Consider the following 20,769-nt stretch of genomic DNA (forward strand, 5'->3'; position numbering starts at 1 on the left):
GGTCATGGTGGAGACTTCTGACAAAATTTGGTCCACTGGAGAAGGGAATGGTAAACCGCTTCAGTATTCCTGCCTTGAGAACCCCATGAACAGTATGAACAGGCTTTATTATAGTGCCTTTTTTAAAGTATTTATTTATTTGACTGCACCAGGTCTGGGACATAGGATTTTCAGTCTTCACTGCAGCATGTGGGATCTTTAATTGTGGTCTTTTGGAGTCTCGTTCCATGATCAGGGATTGAACCCAGGCCCCCTGCATTGGGAGCACAGAGTCTTAGCCACCAAACCACCAGGAAAGACCCTATGGTGCCTGTTTTTAAGGTCACTTTTGTTGAGGTAAATTTATGTACCATAAAATGCACCCATCTTAAGCACAGAGTTCAGTGAGTTTTGACCACCACAGTCATCATATAGACTATTTCTATCACCCCCTCAAAAGTTTTCTCCTACTGTTTTGTAGTCAGTTCCTTCTCATGGTCCCAGGCAACCACTAATTGCTCTGTCACTGTAGATTAGCTTTGCTTGTTCTAGAATTTCTATGAGCAAAACCATACAGTATGCATTCTTTTGAGCACAGCTTTTTCAATAAAGTCTGTTTATTTTCTGTAGAGTCTGTTTGCGTATACATATGTGTCATAGTTTATACATCGTGTTGTAGATAACTGTGGAAAAGCATAAAACAAGTAGGATACAATAATGGCTCATAAATTCCACTTGTTAGCTATTTCAGATTTAGTTGAACTCCAAATGAACTGTTTTTAGTATGTCTTTTACCACTTCTAAAATTTTTACTTCAAAAAGCATAAAGACACTTTTCATTATTGAGATGTCTTTTACAATCCCTGCGTCCCTACAGAGAACTCTAAAACCAAGCCTAGGAGGAGCCTTGTTGATACTTGGACCAGCTTGAACCATCTGTCACTTACACACACACCCTCCACTTCTCCTCCTGAAAAAGCCCAGTCCCTTTGTATCCAATGGAGCTCACTTCACAAGCTCAGCCTAGCCCAGAATAAAAAGGACAATAGGCATATTGTGTCTTGCAGGTGTAGGAAAAGGGTGTTGAGGAGGTTCTCACACCAGATGTCCCCTCAGCTCAAAGGGTATAGCATCGGGATCCACAGGGTCCAGATCTCCCGCCACCTGATCATAAATTCCTCTTGCATCCTCATATCTGTCCCCAGGCCAGCGGAAATCACAGGAGTCCTGACAAGCAAAGGTGGAGTTAGAACCATAGAGAGATGTTATGGGTGAGTCATGTTTGCAGCTCTAGGGGATACACTCTCCTGCTCTACTTCACAGGAAAGAAAAATGTTTTAGCTTCTAATTATAAGGGCAGTTCCAACATATACAAAGAGGATAGTGATTATAATAAACCCCCATGAACCCATCACCTAATTTCAACAGTATCAACCTTTGGTCAGTCTTGATTTATTTTTATCTCTATCTTCTCATTCCTTGCCCCCACTAAATGGAATTCTTTTAAAGCAAATCCAAGATAACTCACGATTTCATGTCAAAAAGCAATTTAAATGTCATACATGTGAAACTTTTCTTTTTGAATATGGAACGCATCACAAATTTGCATGTCATCCTCACACAGGGGCTATGCTAATCTTCTCTGTATCATTCCAGTTTTAGTATACGTGCTGCTGAAGCAAGTACGTGAAACTTTTAATTAGCCCACGATATCATCTTAAAGGAAATCAACATGAAATATTCACTGGAAGGACTGATGCTGGGGCTGAAGCTCCAATACATTGGCCACCTGATGTGAAAAGCCAACTCACTGGAAAAGACCCTGATGCTGGGAAATATTGAAAGCAAGAGGAGAAGACAGAGACAGAGGATGAGATGGTTGAATGGCATCATCAACTCAATGGACATGAGTTTGAGCAAACTCCAGGAGATGGCAAAGGACAGGGAAGCCTGGTGTGCTGCAGTCCCTGGGATCTCAAAGAGTCAGACACAACTTAGCGACAGAACAACAACATCAGTTATGGGAACTGTGGCATGTGAATCTTGATTGTTGGTCTTATGAATGTCCAAAACACGACCTCATCAAAATAGAAGAAATAAAAGGCTGTGTAGGGTGGTCCTTACTGAGGATGTGCTTTGCCTTAGATTTGGGGAGAAAATGGTTGTTTTTGATCAGCAAACTTTAGAGCAAGCAGCCAAATATGGCTCGTTGCATGTTTTTTGTAGTGCCCAAGAATATTTTTTATATTTTTAATTGCTGAGAAATATTTGTTTAAAAAGTGATACTTGTGACATGTGAGAACTATATGAGGTTCAAATTTCAGTGTCCAAAAATAAAAGATTTATTGGAAGTTAGTCATAATTATTTATGTATTCTCTATGGGTATTTTTATGGCAGAGTTGAGTAGTTTTTAGGAAGACACTATATCCTGCAAAGCCCCAAATATTTACTATCTAGCCCTTTACAGAAAAAGAGTGCAGGCTCTGTCTGTGCTTTTAGAGGGCAGGTGTGTTCAGCACCATGGACAGCATCACGCTATTTCCACAGTGCTGGGGAGGACGGTGCCCCATTGGGAACAGAGTTACAGAGGGAAGTCTTTGGCCCACAGATGCCAGAGCATTAGTCAAGGCCACACGGAAAGGCAGGGGTTCTGCCCCATCTCTTTCTGTGAGCCAGTAGGTGGGGCTTAGTTGGTGGTCAAGGTGCTTGTTTGTGGTTTGTGCCTGCCCAGCAACCATCTTCACTTCCCTCTGGCTTCTGCATCTCTCTCCCACTCTCAGTTCAATGGACTGAGTGGGGCTGGCCTCTAATCCCAGATGCCATGCGTGGACACTGCCTCAGATTTGTCCATTAGTATATATTCTATCTCCTGCCTCAGTGAACCAGCAACATTCAGCAACAACTATGTGAACCAAGCTAAACCACTAAGTGTCTGAGCTGGGGCTTTGGAGCGATTGGATGAGAGGCATTCTCTTTCTCTGAAGGTTTATAATCTAATAGGATAGAAACCTGGATTTGCTAGGGATTGTCTTTAGAGAGGCAATTCTGGATGGGCCTGAAGACAATTCTATCCGTTGACTTTTCCATTGAGTGGGTCAAAAAAGTATTTCTCTCCATCTGTCTGCTGTAACCAGTATAGTGGAAATGGCTAGTTATCCAACCAAATACACACCTTCCTTCTTGCACAGTAACAGAATCCTAGTAGGGCACAGAGCTGCCAAGGAGACTGCATTTCTCAGCCTCCTTTGCAGTTAGAGTGTGGCCATGTCCATATGCTCACCAGTGGAATAAGAGCAGTGTGTACATTTCGGGGCCTGGACCATAAGTCAGGGTCGTGCCTCTACCATGCTTTCTTTTTCCCTTTCCCACAAGCTGAAACCCCCAGTGAACTGGCCCATCCATGTAAACTTGTTCAACTCACTAGAGGATAGCAGAGGAACACAATGGAAAGAACATGGGTGGCAGAATAACCATGTGCAGCATGGCCGCTCCCCTCTGACTGCTACGTGAGAAAGAAATAGACTGTCTCGTTTAGGCCACTGGATTATGGCCAGGCCTCTTTGCTACAGCAGCTAGCTTACCTGAACTAATAGAGGCAGTAGGAGGGGGATCTCTGGCACTAACTAGGAAATATTTCTGTGGATATAAATCTCACCATCTGTACTTCATCGTAGAGGGGTCCCCAGGCCTGAGATGGAGCACACACTCTTTCCACCTCATCATACAGGTGCCCAGGAAAGGCCATATTCTCCTCCTCAAGAGCCCTGAGACCTGGAATTGGAGTGGCGGGGGGGAGTGATGATCAGACAGCTAGGTCCAGATGTCAGGAGTATCAAAGATGGGGAGGGGATGTTCCACTGTGCATACCACTCACCTCGGGGATAAGACACCTCTTCCATCGTGGGGGGCAGCTGGGGGCTGAAGTCCCTCATGGAGTGGTAATATGGCTCTACATCTGTTGTGCTAACCTGTCCACACCCCCCCACCAATAAAAATACATTAAGTGTTTTCCATCCTCTGACTCCATCATTCCTGGAAAGGACAATGATGAACCTAAAGCTAATGGAGGGATTTTAGTCACAGTCAGTCCCCTGTCAGTGGGGTGTCAGGACCACCCCCACTTACCGTGGAGCTTCGAGTGTCCCGATCTCCAGTCCACTGGCTCTCCTCATATTCATTCCTGACTCGGTCTTCCTCCGACCTTCCAGGATGGAGGCATGGGGAGGCAGTTGGGCATTGACCCTTTGACAGCTGTCACCCTCACACCTCCTCCCCACAGTCTTCCTTATAGACAGATATCCCCACTTACCCTGTCTCTGTCTTCTCTGAAATGCCTGAGGGAAGTAGGGGGAAAGGGGTCAGAGATACACCCCTTGAGCCCATTTCGCCCTGGGAGACCTTCAGTATGCAGCAAACCCAGAGTTCCCATCACCCTTGGACCTCTGTCCCAGCAGGAGAAGGGTCTCTTCTCACCCTCAGCAAGACGCTTCAGTCTCCGCTGCCAGAGGAATCCCCCGATGCAGGAGGCGTTAGAAAGCAGCAAAAGACCTCCGACAGCAAGCAGCACAGGCAGCAAAGGCATCTCCGAGGGTCCTGTGGGTGGAAATTCCCCCTTAATGAGCCCAAACAATTGGTTTCAGACTTCAATTGAGGTTCTCTGAAAAAGCCTGTTGCCGACCAAGCAAAGCCCTCCTCCTAGGTCAGGGAAGCAGATGGGCAGGGGTTTCTATGTCCACTTCTTTTAAAAAAATTTTCTTGGCCGCACCACAGGGCATGTGGGATCATAGTTCCTTAACCAGGGGTTGAACCCACACCCCTTGCATTGGAAGCACAGTCTTAACCACTGGACCACCGTGAAGACTCCATGTTCACTCCTTTTGCCACCTCAGAGCAGGTGGCTCCTTTCTCAAATCAAGCCATTAGCAGTGCTACTGCTAATGCTACCTTTGTCCAAGCCCCATGTATGGACTCAAGTAGGAACTTCAGGTCCTTAGCTGGGCATTCAAGATCTTCTCTGATCTGGCCTCTTCCCACATCTTCACTCTTGCCCACCAACTATTGACCCTCCAGCCACACAAAACTAACCACTGGCTGTTTCCAGAATCATTGAGGCAAACCCACACATCTAAGCCTTTAAATAGTAGAGTGTCTTTCAATGTCCTTTCATCTCAAGCAAGCTTCTAGTCTTCTTTCAAACTTCATCTCAAATGACTTCCTTTTTGCACAAACTTCCATCTCAGACATCAGAATCCTCTGCTATATCCCTGAGGATAAGACTAAGTCCCTCTCAGCAGCCATCTGCTCAGCACCCATTTTTCCACCTCCTACTAACAGGACTCATTTTCCTTTGCCAGTCATTACTCCCTGCTCTCAGTCTGGTTGGCTCCACAGGACTCCATGGAGGACACATGGCCTGACTTGGCCGTTAAGAGTTTCCATCCCCATTCCCCCAGTGATCAGTTCAGAGACTGGCATTTGACCCAAGGTAGATTTTTGGCAGAACACCTAGCACACGCTTTGGCTAGTTGCTAAGAAGTGAAATAAAAGTTGAAGGTGTGGGAGGACTTCTCTGCCTTCTTAAGAGAAAAATCTGAGAAAGAAGTCATCAGAGTTGAAGGCAAAGTTGAGAGAATGAGAAACGGATCCTTGGTGAACATTTTGAGTACCTGAATCCAGCCACAATTGGAGTTTCAATTTCATGAGCCAAGCCATTCTTTTTATTGTCAACAACAACTGAATTTCTGTCATTTACAACCTTCTCAGACTCTAAAGGGGATTGATTATTTGCAAAATGGTCATGATTGTCTCACTATATGCATAGTCTGAGAGCTTTCCTGGTGGGTCAGATGATAAAGAATCTGCCTGCAATACAAGAGACCTGTGTTCAATCCCTGGGTCAGGAAGCTCCCCTGGAGAAGGGAATGGTTACCTACTCCAGTATTCTTTCCTGGAGAAGCCCATGCACAAAGGAGCCTGACGATGTACTGTCCATGGGGGTCACAAATAGTTGGACATAACTGAGCAACTAACATGCATAGTCTTAAGACTTCCCCCTACACTAACTCTGAGTTGAGCCATGCCACTTCAGCCAATAAGACACAATGAGAAGCTCAAAGGGAAATCCCTCATGGTCCAGTGGTTAAGACTCCACACTTGAAAGGCAGAGAGTGTGGGTTCAATCCCTGATCGAGGAGCTGAGATCCCACATGCCTCATGGCCTGGCCCAAAATTTTTAATAATTAATATTTTAAAATTAAAATAAAAAAATAATCTGAAGCTTGAAAAGTGCCTATAAATTGGAACTTGCACTCTCTTGTTGCTTTTAGGACTCCAGTGACCACCTCCATGTGAACAAGCCAAGGAGACACATGTGACTCAGTGATCTCCAATGTCCCAACTACAAGTCAGATTGCCAGACGAGTGAGGAGAGGCTATCCTAGATCCGCAGGTCCCAGCAGAGCTGCCAGCTGACCATAGCCCAGAGCAGAACTGTTCAGCCACTCATAGAATCATGAGAAATCATGTTTGTTGCTATAAGTGCCCGTGTTTGGGATAGTTTGTTATGCAGCAAAAGCCAACTGACACAGGCTCTGCACAGGGAAGAGAGAAATTTTATCACATGCAGGTAAATTAGGAAAAAAGAAAATTTATCACACTCAAGTAGGAGGAAGAGCTAAGGATATGAGTGAGGGCCTATGAGGCTGACTTAAGTCTTAAGAGACGATAGTCATAAGGCAAAGGGGTGGCGTTAGAGACCAGAAAGTTGTTTTCAAGAGGGAGAGGGCTATTTGGGGATTGAGGACTTACCTGCAGGCTGCTCTGTGGGTAGCTGGTAGTCGGGTTCTCGAGAAGGTTGGTCTAGACCTGGGAGGTGGATATAGAGAATGAAAATTAACATCAACAAGCTGAGATAAACCTTAAATATTTCTACGTCTCCTATTAAGCTTTGCAACCCAGTTTTGAGACTTATAGGAACTAATTTCTGACTTTAGGAATATTTCAAAGAGAACTGGAAATTGCTGATGATAATGATGATACTATTAATAGCCATTCTAAAGCTAATGCTAATAATAAAATAATAATAATATATCATTGATGAGTGCTTTATGGTGTGGAAGTCTCCTTTAACCTGCATTGTCAATTGGGGGGATTAATTTTTAAAAATGCAGGGTTCTCTGGATGCCTTAATATAGGTATAAGTTTTAGAGCAAGGGAGGTGAATATAGTACTACTTTATGCTTTAGAGCTTAAAGGGAAAACTGGAACAGGGAAAGAGGAGGCAACATTGTAGGGATGGGAAAGAGTCCTTACTTCCATGAGGAAAAAGTCTGCCCTACCAGAAAGGAAAAGGGGCGGGGGGCGGGAAGCAGGAGGAGAAGGGGATGACAGAGGTTGAGATGGTTGGATGGCATCACCAACTCATTGGACATGAGTTTGAGCCAGCTCCGGGATTGGTAATGGACGGGGAAGCCTAGCATGCTGCAGTCCATGGGGTTGCAAAGAGTTGGACATGACTGAGTGACTGAACTGAACTGACCAGAAAGGAAAAGATAGAAAAAGGGAACTTTCCTGGGGCAAAGTAAAAAGTGAGTGGGGGCATTTCTTTAAATTAGCATCTACATAGCACTAGCTTTGTTCAGGGCCCTGTTCTAAGAGCTTTAGATATATTAATTTATTTATTGCAATTGTCTAAGAAAGACCTTACTTTCAGAAACTGAGGTATAGAGACTGGAGACACACTTTATCTTTACAGACTGAGGCTCAAAGGTTATACTGAGTCTTCAGTAACTTGCCTAAGGTCTCACACCTAGGAAGTTGCAGAGCTGGGACTTGAACCCAGGTTTGTTGGAACCAGCCTCTGTGTGATTGGCCACTGCACCGTAGTAGTCTACCAGAGTCCAGATGTTCTCGTTCATATTCAAGGAATTAATCCATGTCATCAAAGTTGCTGAATTTATTGACATAAAGTTGTTTGTAGTACTTCCTAATTTTCCCATAATGTCTGCAGGATCAGTAGTAATGTCCCCTTTTTCATTCCTTATATTGGTTAAGAGTGGTGTCTTCTTTTTTTTGTCTTGATTAGCTCTATAAACATTGATCTTTTCAAAGAATCAGCTTTTGGTTTCATTATTTTCTTTTATTGCTTTTTAATTTTCTAGTTCCTTAATTTCTGTTCTTTATTATTTCCTTCCTTTTGTCTACCTTGGGTTTAATTTTCCCTTCTTTTTCTAGTCTTTTTAGGATGGAAACGTAGTCAATTTGAAGACTTAAAAAAATCTAATATGAGAACCTAGTGCTATAAATTTCTTGCTAAGCACTGCTTCAGCTGCACCTCACAATTTTCATTTGTTTTCATTTTCATTAGATTCAAATTCTCTTTGAATTTCCCTTGTGTCACTAATCACATTCAGACAGTATAGTCTAGTGGCAAAATCTAGTCTCTGGAGTTCATCTGCCTGAGTTTAAATTTCATCTGTAGCTCCTTCTACGTGTGTGAGTTTTGACAAGTTGATTAACCTCTCTGGACCTCAGTTTCTCCATCAGCAAAAAGGGAATAGTAGTATCGACTTCACCCCATAAGTCCTCTGAGTAATTTTGTAAACTGTGTAAGAATGTCCCTTCCCACCTGGGGTGGTGATTGAGATCTGGGACCCTTTGTCAACTAGTCCGCTGTCACCCAGGGCATTGCTGGCCAGCAACCAGACCCTGTATCGTGTAGAAGGCTGAAGCCCGGTCAGTGTGAAGCTGGTGGCCTGGGGTGGTAGGACATCCATGTAGAGGAACCCTGGAGTCCCCAGAGCCTCATACCTGCATAAAAGGGAGGGCAGTCAATCAGGAAGGTGCCCCAGCCCTATTGGCTACAACCCTTTCCTTTCATGATAGAGACCTACCTGATTTGGAACCTCTGTGGCAAGCCCCCATCAAAGCCAGGCTTCCACTCCAGGCCCACTGAATATGGGGTCACGCTCACAGCCTTCAGTCCCGATGGTGGATCAGGGCGGCCTTTGAGGTAAGAGATGGGGGACATAGAGGATTCAGAAGGATTCTGGAAGATCCCTTCCAGATTATTGCTAAGAATGATTTCAAATATACAGTTGAGTCTCATTATTCATGGTGGTTATGTTCTCTAAAGTCATTGGGAACATTCAGTTAGCAAATACCAAGCCATTGCTCCCAAGGGAAATGCAGTCTTAGACTCCCACAAGCCTCCAGTCACAACATTTTCATCAACCAGTTAATGTATGATATTGTATTATACATGTTTCTGCTTAAAGATATCTTATTTAATACATCTGTTGATTCATTAACATTGAATGAATTGCTGGAACTCAACAACTGTTCGAAGCTTACCAAACACAAGTATTTTCTCAAAATGGCACATCTCAGCCTTCCTGAGCTTAGGAACACCAGACAGCACTTTAGTGCTGTGCTTAAGGGCCATTTTATATAGCAAAATGATTAACAAAAAGCACAAAGGTGCAAAAAGAGGGCTGTAAGAAGGCAGAGTGTCATCTTGTTCCACCTCTGCTGAGAGTGTACTCATTGGGTGACTCAAATTTTTCATCCCCTCTTTACAGTCCCCTGAATGTCTGAGAAAGCAGAATGGGTATTGATTTGGGAGTTATGAATACATTCTAACAAGTAGGCAAAACTGTAAATACAGACTCTGCCAATCATGAGGATTGACTGTATGACACACGTTTCTTACAGTGGACTTTTGTGTCTATCTCGTATCCATTCCCCTCATTTCTTCTGGTTACAGAACACTGACTACCCATTGGAGAGTCACTAGCCCACATTCTCAGGCCACGTGCATCTGATGGAAGTGACTCCACTCCTTGTAGGATGGACACATGACTGGGTCTCGCCAACAAGAACAACAATCAGGTTGTCTTCCTTTCGCCACCTGATTGGTTCAGGAATGGGCTGGGAGTCAAGGGGAGCCAGTGGATCTTAATCCTAGTACGTTCATACCACTGTTAGGAAGCCTTACAAGATAGCCAACACAGAGAAAAGTAGTCCAGAGAGATGGAGAGTTCTTGATGACAGCTGAACCTAGATCCAGCGACTCCTGAAAATCTACTTTTCAGTTGCATTGCATTCAGTCACTCAGTCATGACTCTTTGTGACCCCGTGGACTGTAGCATGCCAGGCTCTTCTGTCCATGGGGTTCTCCAGGCAAGAAAACTGGGGTGGGTTGTCATTTCCTTCTCCAGGGGATCTTCCCAGACCAGGGATCAAACCTGTGTCTCCTGCACTGGCAGGTGGGTTCCTTACCACTGAGCCACCAGGCTTGGGGCAATAAGAAACCCCTTCCATTTTTTCCTTTGTTGTCAGTTTCCCTAAAAAAATCCAGTCTCCACTGGGACTTTTGGGGCAGGCAAAAACTCCATCCTCATTCATAAACACTTCTCAGGTCTCAGGAACATTGTCATTCTGGGACCAACCAGAGACTGGGGGATTTACTTAGGGGATTACCCTCCCAGCAGCCTCCCAGCCCTCTCCCACCATACTGATGCTGACGAGTTGAATGTTGGTGTGGTCCGAGCCGAGGGGGTTGGTGGCTATGCATGTGAAGAGGGCATAGTCCTGGGCTGCAGACACGTTGGCAATGGTCAGAAGGCTGCTGTGGACGCCACCCTGGTGGTATGTGTGCTCTGTGTACCTGGAGCAGAGATGCAGCAGGGACTCAGGGAGGGTGACTGTTGCTGGGGGATCAAAGTTAGGGCTGGAGGGTTACCTGGTTCAGCCTGGACTCACCTTGGATCCTGGAGATCCAGAGGGACCCCATTTTTGGTCCAAGTGAAGACGATGTTGGGGACACCTCGGGCACGACAGTGAAGGGTGGCAGAACTAGTGCTGTCCCCAGCTGCAGCCACTTTCGTTAGGGGAGCAGGATGCTCCACGTGGGGGGCAACTAGAGGGGTTGGAGGTCAACATGAGGTGCATGGAAGGACATGATATGTGGATTTAGTGGCAGGCCTTGAAGTTAGGGCTTTGGTTGTTACTCACATCTGACAACAAGACGGACCAGCCCTCGGGCTGGAGGTGCCACCCCATTGTCCACAATGCATTGGTAAGCACCAGCCTGGGTCAGCTTGGCATGGTGAATACGAAGACGCCCTGTGGATCCCTTTGACATCTTCTCCATGTCATCCAGACTCTGGTCCTCCCCTTCTTCTCCCTAGAGGTCCAAGACTCAGGAGATTGTCCCCAGGTCCAGCCCCAGCTCCATTAGCCCTCAAACTGGGTCCCCATCTGTAGCCTCTTATCTCCCAGCCACAATCACTTCCTAGCAAAGAAAAAAATTTCCCTGTCATTCCACCCAATCATTCATTTATTTATCCAACCATTCATGCATGGATCCATCCGTTCAGCCACCAATCCAGTCAACTACTCATCCATCCATTTACTCAACCATTCTTGCTTGGCACTCTCTATCCACCCATCCATCAATGTATTTAACCATCCACCTATCTGTCAATTCATTCATTTATCCGTTCATCCATCAATCTTTCCTTCCATTCATTCATCCATTCACCCATCATTCATCTAACCATTTGCTTCCTTCTACCCATCCATTCACCCTTCTATCTCTCTACTTATCCACTCCATCTATTCACTCAAACACATGCACATCAATACATCCAGGCATCTGTTCATCAATTTACCTAGCTGCCTATTTATCCATCTCTCCATTGGCCTGTGCACCCACCCGTCCATCCATCCATTTATCCATTTTCCTTCCATAGACATCTTTTCCACCAATGGTGTATCTACCCATCCATCTACTCTCTAATCTAATCAGTCTACTCATTTCTCTCATTCAGTCGTCTAATTGCCTAATTTATTGATCCATTTATCCACTCATTCACTTGCTCATTTGTCTATCTGTTCTTCCATCCACTCATTCATCTGTCTACTAACTCATCCACCCACCACGTATCCATCCATATATCCAACCATGTAACCCCCACCCAGCTGATTATCTATTCACTTATGCACCTATCCATCTACCACTCAACACTTAGTTCTTGGAGCATGTCCTGACAACTACAGTTATATAGGATCACAAAGATGTGCCCCTCCTCCCGAGGAGCTTACAGTCAAGAAATCGCATCTCCCAGCCCACACCTCTACCAAATGTTAGATCCTCACCAGCCTCTCCCAGCTGAACATCTCAGGAAGGATGGGATTGGCATCCACAGTGCAGACTATGTCCACAGAATCCCCAACATTCACCTCAGTGGGGTCTTGGAGAGCTCGGATGGTGGGAGCATCTAGGGAAGGCAGGAGCTTGGGGAAGGCATTTGGGCCCAGACGGGCCATGGTGGAAGAGGGCCCCAGGTGGGAGGGGTGTCTTAGAGGTGCCCAGGAAAGTTATGAGTGTGATCAAGTCGGCCTCTGGAATAAAGTTCTCGGTGTTAGTGAGGTTGTCCCCACCGTCTGTTATGCCACTGTAGTGACAAGAGTAGGTCCGATGGACTTCCAGAATTGAGTGGAGTGGGCTTGGCTTCCTGACCAGAGTAGGTGGGCAGAGATTCTACAAAGGGTCTCTCTAATGGGCACGTTCCCCAAAGTGGGCGTGGCTCCGTCACGGTAGGGTCTCCCAGAATGGGGAGGTTTCCAGGATGGGTATGTCCCTTGGGTGCGGAGCTTCCACAGTGAGGAAACTCCACAGCGGGCAAGATTCCCTGGGTGGGCCGGGCTTCCGTGATGGGCGGGGCTCCCGAGCTCCTTAGTTTCCTACGGTGATGAGGGGTCTCACATTGTACATCCAGTCTCACGAGAGCTTCCGCTGTGCCCTCCGAGTTCTGACAGTGCAACTGGTAGAGGCCATCGTCAGCGCGGGTCACATTCCATAGCTGCAGCGCTCCACCAGACAGGATACGATGCCGAGGGCCGCCAGCTGGGGGAAGTAAAGGTGAGGAGCTTGCCTAATCCTCCCTCAACCCCGTCCGGGAGTCCTGGAGACCTGCGCCCCTCTCCATGGCCCCTCCGTGCACCTGGGCTGAGTCGGTAGCCGCGGAAGGTCCAGTTGAAGGCCTCCGGGGCGGGGTTGGCAGACACGGAGACGGGCAGCAGTGCCTCGCCCTGCTCCACCGCGGTCACCACAAGCACCTGCTCCCCCAGGAACTCTGGAGGGTCTGCGGACGAGGAGGCCCGGCGGGGAGTCAAGATTGTTAAGGTTCGGGCCGGGGATGGATTTGAGATCAGGTGCAGGTATAAAGGGTTGAAGTCGAGGTGTCGCCGAGATTTTAAGCTTGTGGACAAGGAAGCAATTAAGTTCAGAGCTGAGATGGGGGTTAGGTTCAGAGAGACCAGAGTCAGACTGAAGGATGGAAACAGGGTTCGGGATACAGGTCAAGGTCAGGGGTTAGGATACAGGACAAAAAAGGAAGATGAGGGATGGGCAGGATAGGAATCGGTGCAGGTCGAGTGTCAGGATAAAGAGCGGGAAAGTTTCTGAAGTTAAGAATGAAAGTCAAAGACAGTATTCAGGTATTGTACTGTATTGGATTGTATATTGTAACCCAAGTATTGTAGTATAGGGTCAGATAGGAATCAAGAGGGATGCCAGGCCTGCGCACGTACACAGCACGTTGAGGCGGTAGAAGGCGCTCACGGTTTCCCGCAGCTCGGTGCTGTGGGCGCTACAGGTCACGCGGTGGCCGTGATCACGGGATGAGAGTCTCAGAAGGACGCTCCTAGCGGCGGCGGAACCTTTGAATGGAGCCCGGCGGGGCTGGGCGGCCACACCTTCCAGCCTGCGGACCGGGCGGGGAGCGGGACCAGAGCTAGAGTCTGGGTACTGGGTGCCGGGTACCGGGCAGGACGGCAAGTCGGGCTGGGGCAGGTTTCTGACTGTAAAGGAATGCGATCAGAACCGGGGAGGGACGGGGGTTGTCGCACTCTCACCTCTCCCCCTCCTTGTCCCACGACAAGTTGACTGGAGGATTGCTGCTAACGCTGACACACGTCAAGTTTAAGGCATCCCCGGGGCGTAGCGTCGACGCGTTGGCCAGGATCGTCACATTAGTCGGGGGGACTTCGGGAAAGGGTGGGAGGAGCGAGGCTCAGAGGTGAAGAGGAGACCCGGCTGGCTTCCGCTCGGCGGGGACCCAGGCCCCGCCCAGCCGCGAGCGCGTCCTGGGCTCTTCGGCATCCACCCCTCCCCCAGCCGCCTCCACTCCCCCACCCCACCAGCCAAGGCTCCCTCTCAGTTCCCCGCCGCAGCAGCCCTCCCAGCCCCGCAGTGCGCCCCTCACACTGCACCACGAGCTGCGTGGACGCGCTGAGCTGGCCGGCTTTGCATGTGAACTTGGCCTGGTTGTCGGACGGACCCGTGATCAGCACCAGCTCTCGGGAGAAGATGCTCCCCGACTTCTCCACACTTCCCAGCTGCACCCGCCGTGGTTCCTGGGGCGGCCGCGGTTCGGTCACGGTGCGCGAGTCCTAAGGGCCGAGACTGACTGGGGGACCACGAGGAGCCCTGCCATCCTCCCCCCCCCCCCCCCCAGACGTCCCCATTAGGTGGGCTGCCTCCAGCCCAGATAGATAAAGCCGTTGTGTGGTGTGGAAAAGGCGCCCCCTTCGGCGAGCATCGGCTAAGGCAGAGGAATGGGGACTAGAATTGAGCCGACCCCACCCGGCAACTCTCCCGTCTACTGGGCCCCTGGAGCCCCGAGATTTTGCAGTCTGAACCCGCCTCCAGTCCCACGCTTCATCCCCCACTCCCGCCCCGCTCCTCTGCTTTCTGGAAGCCTGCAACTGTCGATGCGCTCGGCCGACCCTCAGCCCCACTCCTCGAAATTCATTCCAGCTATATTTACTGAACCTCCCACACTGGGAAACTCCCTTGGAATTCCCAAACCTTTCCCAGAATTTGTTCATTTTTGCCTCTCCTTAACTCTTTTTCTTAAAATCCCAACCTTCCTCAAAGATTTTCTTTGATCTTTCCCTTAATTCCATTCCCTGGTCACAGATTTCTGAATCCACTAATGGCCTCTTATTATACTAGTCCTTTACTAGAATCCTTTGTGTTGCCCCAATTCTTGGCATTTCCCCATCCAGTTAAACGAGAGTCCCTTAGACAGAGATCAAACCAGTCAATCCTAAAGGAATCAACCTTGAATGTTCAGTGGAAGGACTGATCCTGAAGCTGAAGCTCCAATACTTTGGCCACCTGATGCACAGAGCCAGCTCATTGGAAAAGACCCTGATAATGGGAAAGATTAGGGCAGGAGGAGAAGGGGGTGACAAAGGATGAGGTCGTTGGATGGCATCACCAACTCAGTGGACATGAGTTTTCGCAAACTCTGGGAGATAATGAAGGACAGGGAAGCCTGATGTGCTGCCATCCGTGGAGTTGCAAAGAGTCGGACACAGCTGAGCAACTGAACAACAACAAAATGAAGAATTTCATTCCTAGAATTCCTAGTCTTTCCCCAAGAATTTCCACTAGATTCCTATTTTCCCAAAATTCTCCAAGAATTCAGTCAGATTTCTTAAATTTTAATGAAATTTCATTTTCTTACTCCCAATCCCAAGAATTCAACTTAGTATTAGTGACTTTTCAAATGTTCTGTAGAATTACTAGTCTTTCCTCCCCTAATTTCTAGCTTTTATCCACCTTTGTCTTTGTTTCTGGAATTCTTAGTCTTTCCCTGAAATTCTAGCCATTTTACCTGAATTCCAAGCTTTCACCATTTATTGCCTTTTCTCTAGAATTCCCATTGCTGATCCAGAATTCTTTAATTCTATAATTCTCACTGTTTTCCCAGAATTTCCTCAGTTTTCCTAAGATTGCATTTAATTCTCACAGTGTTTGTCGTTTCAGTTCCCTGCTGAAACTCAAAATCTCCAGTATTTTTCAAGAAACTCAGGTTGCCCTAGACTCTGGAGGAGAGAAGGAGCTTCATCTTTCCCCCATGTTCCTGGCCACCCCACAACCCTTCTTGCTGGGCACCAACCTTGTACCAGGTGAGGGAAGGGTCTGGGTTGCCTCCAATGGCCAAACACACCAGCCTCACCCGGTTCCCAGCCCGGAGGCGCTGCCCCTCTGGGGGGCCCTCAATCCACAGCTTCTGGGCAGGATCTGTGGGGAAAGCCAGGTAGAGTGACTTCTCTCTGGGCTGGGGCCTGAGGTTGAGGGTCTCGAAGGCTTGGGGTACCCCCGGGCAAGGGTGGAGGCTCACATTTCACATTGAGGGTGAGCGACTTCTTGAAGGTCTCTTTGGTGAAAGCCTCGCTAAAGGCCTCACACGTGAGGGTCAGACCGTTGTCCTCCCTTCGCGCCAGGAACGTCAAGTTAGACATGGAGATGTGGCCACCATGTAGGCCCTGGCAGGGATTGGGCTTCAGATTTGGGGGACTAGGGCACCCGCATCCATGATACCAGCCCAGGTCACAACAGGGACCCATGAATCATGTCCACCGACTCATCTGTTAAACCCTGGGGGCCCCGGACCCCAGTCCAGGCTCCCCAGGGATCAAGGCATCCCAGATGCCAGACTCCTCCTCTCCCGGATCCAGGAGATGTACCTTTACCTCCCTCCACCCTTGGACCCAGGAGCCTGACCCCCGCCTCACGTCCATGACCGTCTCCTCGCTGGGCTGCAGCTGCCGCCAGCCCAGCCACCATCGCAGGAGGACCCGTGGGCGACTGGACTTGGTGATGCAGGAGACTGTCACATTCTTGTTCTCAGACTGGGACGCAGATCCCAAGATAGTAATGGCGCTGGGGGGAACTGCAGGGAGGAACGGAGGAGAGACACTAAGCTGGGCTGGATGCCTCACAGATCAGCCCAGACAGACAGGAGACTGGGGACAGATGATGAGGTCTTTGGCATCTGACCGGCATGGTTTGGGGGCACAAACAGATGGTTCCCTGGGGCACAGACTGACAACAGATGGGCAGCTGGCACCAGGACTCACAGGTGACCTGCAGCGTGACCCCACGTTCCTGGATCCCTGTAGATACGCTGTTGTAGGCCTCACAGCTGAGCCTCGCCCCATGGTCTTCCGGCCTCACGATCATCACTAAGAGGCTGCGGGCTACCGCCTGAGCATGTTCTGTGCCCCACGCTGTGGACACGGGCTGGCCGTTCTGGAGACACAGACAGGCCTGGGCCAGCTCGGGGCCAGCGCCTGGCCCCACCCTTCCCCCCACCTCCATGCTGCCTCTGCCCTCACCTTCAGCCACTGCAGTGTGGCTAGCGGATTCCCTCCTCGGGCTGTGCACGACAGCTCCAAGCTCTGCCCTGCTCGCACCTGCCCCTCGTCCAGGCCTGGCCATTCGATGATGGGGGGCCCTGGGGGGACTGGGGAGCAACTCACTCAGTGGGCCTGGGGAGTCCATCCATTCTTTCCAAGCCCCACAACCTGCCTCTGAACCCCCATGTTTCCCCCTTAGAACTTGAGCCTTCCATAATCCCTGTGCTCCTCGGGCCCCCCACTTCCTGTTCCCCAGCGGCCAACTCAGTTCTCCACTTACACAGAACATTCATGGTGACTGAAGCTTTGATAGGAGTATCCAAAGCTGGGCTGGATCCCTCACAGACCAGTAACTGCCCATTATCCGAGCTCTGGGGTGTCACCCTAGGGGGGGATATTGGGACTTTTAAGTCAGTTATCATCTGAAATTTGGGTAGTCAAGGTAGAGAGGTGGGGATCCAGGTCCCCACACCTAGTTTAAGTCTCTGTGGTGGTTTCCTTTAGGATCTAGAGCTCCGTGGAAGAGAGCTGAGGGTCAGCAGTGAGAGTGGAGGTCCCAGAGGCCCACACCTGGCCAAAACCTTAGTACTTGATACTCTGGAACTAGGGTTCCTACGAAGAAATTTTAGAGCACCCAAGTGGGGAATTGGGTCCCAGATGTACCTACCTGACCCAAGTTCCCATGCATGAATCCCTAGGGTATGGGGTTTTCATGGAGAATCGGGCTGAGAGGGGGGCATCCCAGTTTCCATACCTGGCTGTGGCCTCCGTGGTGAAGAGTTTCTGCTGGGACCCCTCATTCACATTAGCAGAGATACCGGAAATTGTTTGTCCACCTTGGGGTTAACAAGAAGGCTAGAGGAGTGGCAGGTTTCCCCCAGGGTAGATCCTGGAGGCCTGGCTTGAAAGCCTTCAGGATGTACAGCCCCCCTCCCTCCTGGTTCTGGAGGCGAAACACCAGCTTCTTTCCCTCTGCACACTCTGGCTTCTTTGAATCCTGGAGGCCCCAGGACTGGGTCCTGGGCCTCTCCTATCCCCTCCCCTCCTTGCCAGGTTGTATCACCCATTCATAGCTTCTCGTATCTGCACTAGAAAGACATACATATCTCTGTCCGGAGCCTCAGCCTCGTAATTTCAGCAATTACAAAAATTCTCAGTCCTTTCCCTTGATGTCCCCTCCACTCACCGGGTCCCACACCAGCCTCAGCATTTCCCCACGCCTGCTCCTGCATCCCATCTCAGGAGGGCCCTGATCACGGATACACCCACTCCCCACTCCAGGGGCTTCACACTGCCCCCACCAGTTCACCCACACTCACTCAAGAGAAAGGTGATGTCAGGTGCTGGCTTGGCGTCCCCAGACACACAGCTGATGGTGTACTCCTGCCCAGCTACCCATGTGACTGTGCTTCCTGCTTCAGGGGTCAGCTGAAGCACCTTGGGGGGCACTGGTAAGAAAGGGTCTGGGGTGAGCTGGAACCACCCAGAGGGATATAAGGATTTGGGCTTTGAGTCTGAGGAAGCGGGGGCGGGGCCAGAGGCTTGGACTCCCAACTCTGGAGATGGCGAGGGCGGAAGTCCAGACTCATCAGTCCTGGGGAGGTCTCTCATTCATACCCAGGATGGAGAGGATCACTCTGGGAGACACGAGTTCAGGGCCTGTCTCTGAGCGGCCAACCTGGCACTCATACTCTGCATCATCGCTGAGGTCACACGCTTCAATACGCAGGTGGAATTCACCTGCAGGTAGGACCCAAGGTCAGGGCCAAGGTCAGCCTCGGCTGGTGGCTCAGGATCTCAGGGTCTGGCCCCTTACCTTTAGCAGGGTCTCCCTCCAGGCGATACCGCGGGAAACTGGGGATCCTAGGATCGGGGCCGAGGAGCAGCCCATCTTTGGCCCATTGCACCGCGCTGCCAGGAGCGTGGACCCCGCACCGCAGTTCAGCAACAGCCCCCTCCACCACTGTCAAGTTTTCGGGCAGAGCCCAGAAGCCTCGGGGGGCTGAGGCCAGGATCGGCACCTGGGTCAGGCCTGGGGACACAGAGGTGTCAATAGGAGAGGGCGGAGAGGGCAGAGAGTCTGTCTAGAGAAGGGGCCGTGGGAATGAGGGCCACCTGGCTCTGGTCACAGCCCAGGCTCCTACTCACCTGTCGTCAGAAGCCCCAGGAGCAGTAGTTCAGCCTTGATGCGGGTGCTCAGGGCCATCCCAGGTCCTCTGTCTTTGATGTCCGCGGTATTCACGCCCACCTCCTGCGTCTGCCTGCCTTTCTCTGGGTCCCTCTTTATGTCTGTCCTTTACTTTTCTCTTTGTTTCTCTTTTTCTATTTGTCTCCTTCTTTCTCTCTTTCTCTCTTCCTGCCCTAGGTCCCCTTCTGCTCTCCCTCCTGTATTCTATCTCACGCCCCTTCCTGCTCTAAGGTTCTCTCTCTCTCAGTCTCTGTCTCCTTCCCCAAAGTCAGTCTCTGTTGCTCTTTTTTCTCTCATGCCACTCCCACCCCTGGTCTTCACTCACAGCCCCTCAGGGAGGACCCACCGCTGAACCCAGCAGGCCCCGTGAGCCCAGGGCAGCAATGATGCAGTCAGTGGCAGAACTGGGCCTGTTCTCAGTTGATCTCGTCCTCACACTGCTCATCCTCACCTCCCCCAGGCACACTCTTGAGTCTCCAGCTTCAGGCCTCTGCCGGAGGGCTCCTCCCAGCACAGCTGGAGCAAGAAATCCCCTGTCAGCACATGCCAGGAGCATCGCTCGGTCCCTCCCCAGCCCCCATGACCCCAGGGGCCAGTCTTGGTCAGGGGCAAATGGGAGCAGGTCAGAGCCAGGAGGTCCCAACACAGCATGGGGAGCAGGGAGCTGGGCCTGGCCTGGGGGTAAGACTCCCCCACTTTTCCTACCCTGGTACCTGACCTTCAAGTCCCTTCCTTACTTTGTTTTTGTTCAATTAAAAAACTTTAAAAAATAATTTTATTTGCATGTTATTTGGCTGTGCTGGGTCTCCGTTACTGGACAGTTTCACTCTAGTTGCAGACATAACTACCCTGTAGTTACGGTGCACAGGCTTCTTATGCCGGCTTCTCTTGTGGCGGGGCTCAGGCACCAGGGCATTCGGGCTTCAGTAATTGTGGCATGTGGGCTCGGTAGTTGCCTCTCCTGGGCTCTAGAGCACAGGCTCAGTAGTTGTGGCACAGGGGCTTAGGTGCTCTGAAGTATGTGGAATATTCCTGGATCAAGGATCAAACCTGTGTCTCCTGCATCGGCAGGTGGATTCTTTACTACTGAGTCACCAGGGAAGCCCCTCTTCCCTCCTTGAGTAGACATCTCCCTCTCAATGAGATCATGAATCTCTGCTGAGGAGTGTGCAAGTGTGTGCGAGAGACTGGGAGAGCGCATATATCTGTGCACACACGTGTGAAATGCACATAAGTGAACGTGCCTGGGGAAGTTGATAGTGAACTGTGATCTGTGAAAACTTGTGCAGTGTGTGTGTGTGTAAATGTCTCAGGTGTAAACGTGCTGGGCCATCAGAGTGGGTGGGAATGAAAGGCAGGGTCCGAGGCCACCAGCACTGAGCCC

General features: G+C 49.7%; 1 protein-coding gene and 1 non-coding gene across 6 annotated transcripts; both read right to left on the reverse strand.

Annotated features, from left to right (window-relative positions):
• Window positions 1–578: 578 nt before the first annotated feature.
• On the reverse strand, window positions 579–19,863 carry NPHS1 (NPHS1 adhesion molecule, nephrin). 5 transcript variants are annotated; one of them, XR_011248699.1, is made up of 29 exons: window positions 19,346–19,828; window positions 19,014–19,229; window positions 18,815–18,937; window positions 18,517–18,645; window positions 17,952–18,033; window positions 17,478–17,581; window positions 17,177–17,304; window positions 16,919–17,108; window positions 16,574–16,731; window positions 16,180–16,324; window positions 15,955–16,079; window positions 14,251–14,437; window positions 13,901–14,030; window positions 13,577–13,749; window positions 12,988–13,128; window positions 12,750–12,890; window positions 12,140–12,261; window positions 10,994–11,165; window positions 10,742–10,898; window positions 10,495–10,646; window positions 8,872–8,983; window positions 8,607–8,788; window positions 6,788–6,844; window positions 4,454–4,573; window positions 4,290–4,314; window positions 4,106–4,181; window positions 3,855–4,012; window positions 3,636–3,751; window positions 579–1,206 (listed from the first exon to the last, which is right to left on the reverse strand). XR_011248699.1 is itself a non-coding variant. In XM_069550357.1 (29 exons), the coding sequence occupies exons 1-29, from the start codon at window positions 19,401–19,403 to the stop codon at window positions 1,075–1,077; spliced, it is 3,729 nt and encodes a 1,242-aa protein (XP_069406458.1). In that variant the 5' UTR covers window positions 19,404–19,863; the 3' UTR covers window positions 579–1,074. The 5 variants fall into 5 exon arrangements, 4 of the variants coding, with proteins under 4 accessions (XP_069406458.1, XP_069406460.1, XP_069406459.1 ...); XM_069550357.1 differs by having other exon boundaries at window positions 3,855–3,948; window positions 16,919–17,090; window positions 19,346–19,863; XM_069550359.1 differs by having other exon boundaries at window positions 3,855–3,948; window positions 14,326–14,437; window positions 16,919–17,090; window positions 19,346–19,843.
• LOC138419885 (U6 spliceosomal RNA) lies at window positions 1,559–1,665 on the reverse strand. The gene has a single exon (XR_011249136.1). It is a non-coding gene; the product is annotated as a U6 spliceosomal RNA (small nuclear RNA).
• Window positions 19,864–20,769: the final 906 nt, after the last annotated feature.

This window comes from Ovis canadensis, chromosome 14 (assembly GCF_042477335.2).
Source record: "Ovis canadensis isolate MfBH-ARS-UI-01 breed Bighorn chromosome 14, ARS-UI_OviCan_v2, whole genome shotgun sequence".
In the NCBI taxonomy this organism is placed as follows: Eukaryota; Metazoa; Chordata; class Mammalia; order Artiodactyla; family Bovidae; genus Ovis; species Ovis canadensis.

Coding starts and splice junctions, on each gene's coding strand:
- NPHS1 (XM_069550356.1), bottom strand. CDS start 19,403: ATGGCCCTGAGCACCCGCATCAAGGCTGAACTACTGCTCCTGGGGCTT. Junction 18,646..18,814: donor AGTGATCCTCTCCATCCTGG/GTATGAATGAGA, acceptor CTTTCTTACCAG/TGCCCCCCAAGGTGCTTCAG. Junction 10,647..10,741: donor CTGGATCTCCAGGATCCAAG/GTGAGTCCAGGC, acceptor TCTCTGCTCCAG/GTACACAGAGCACACATACC.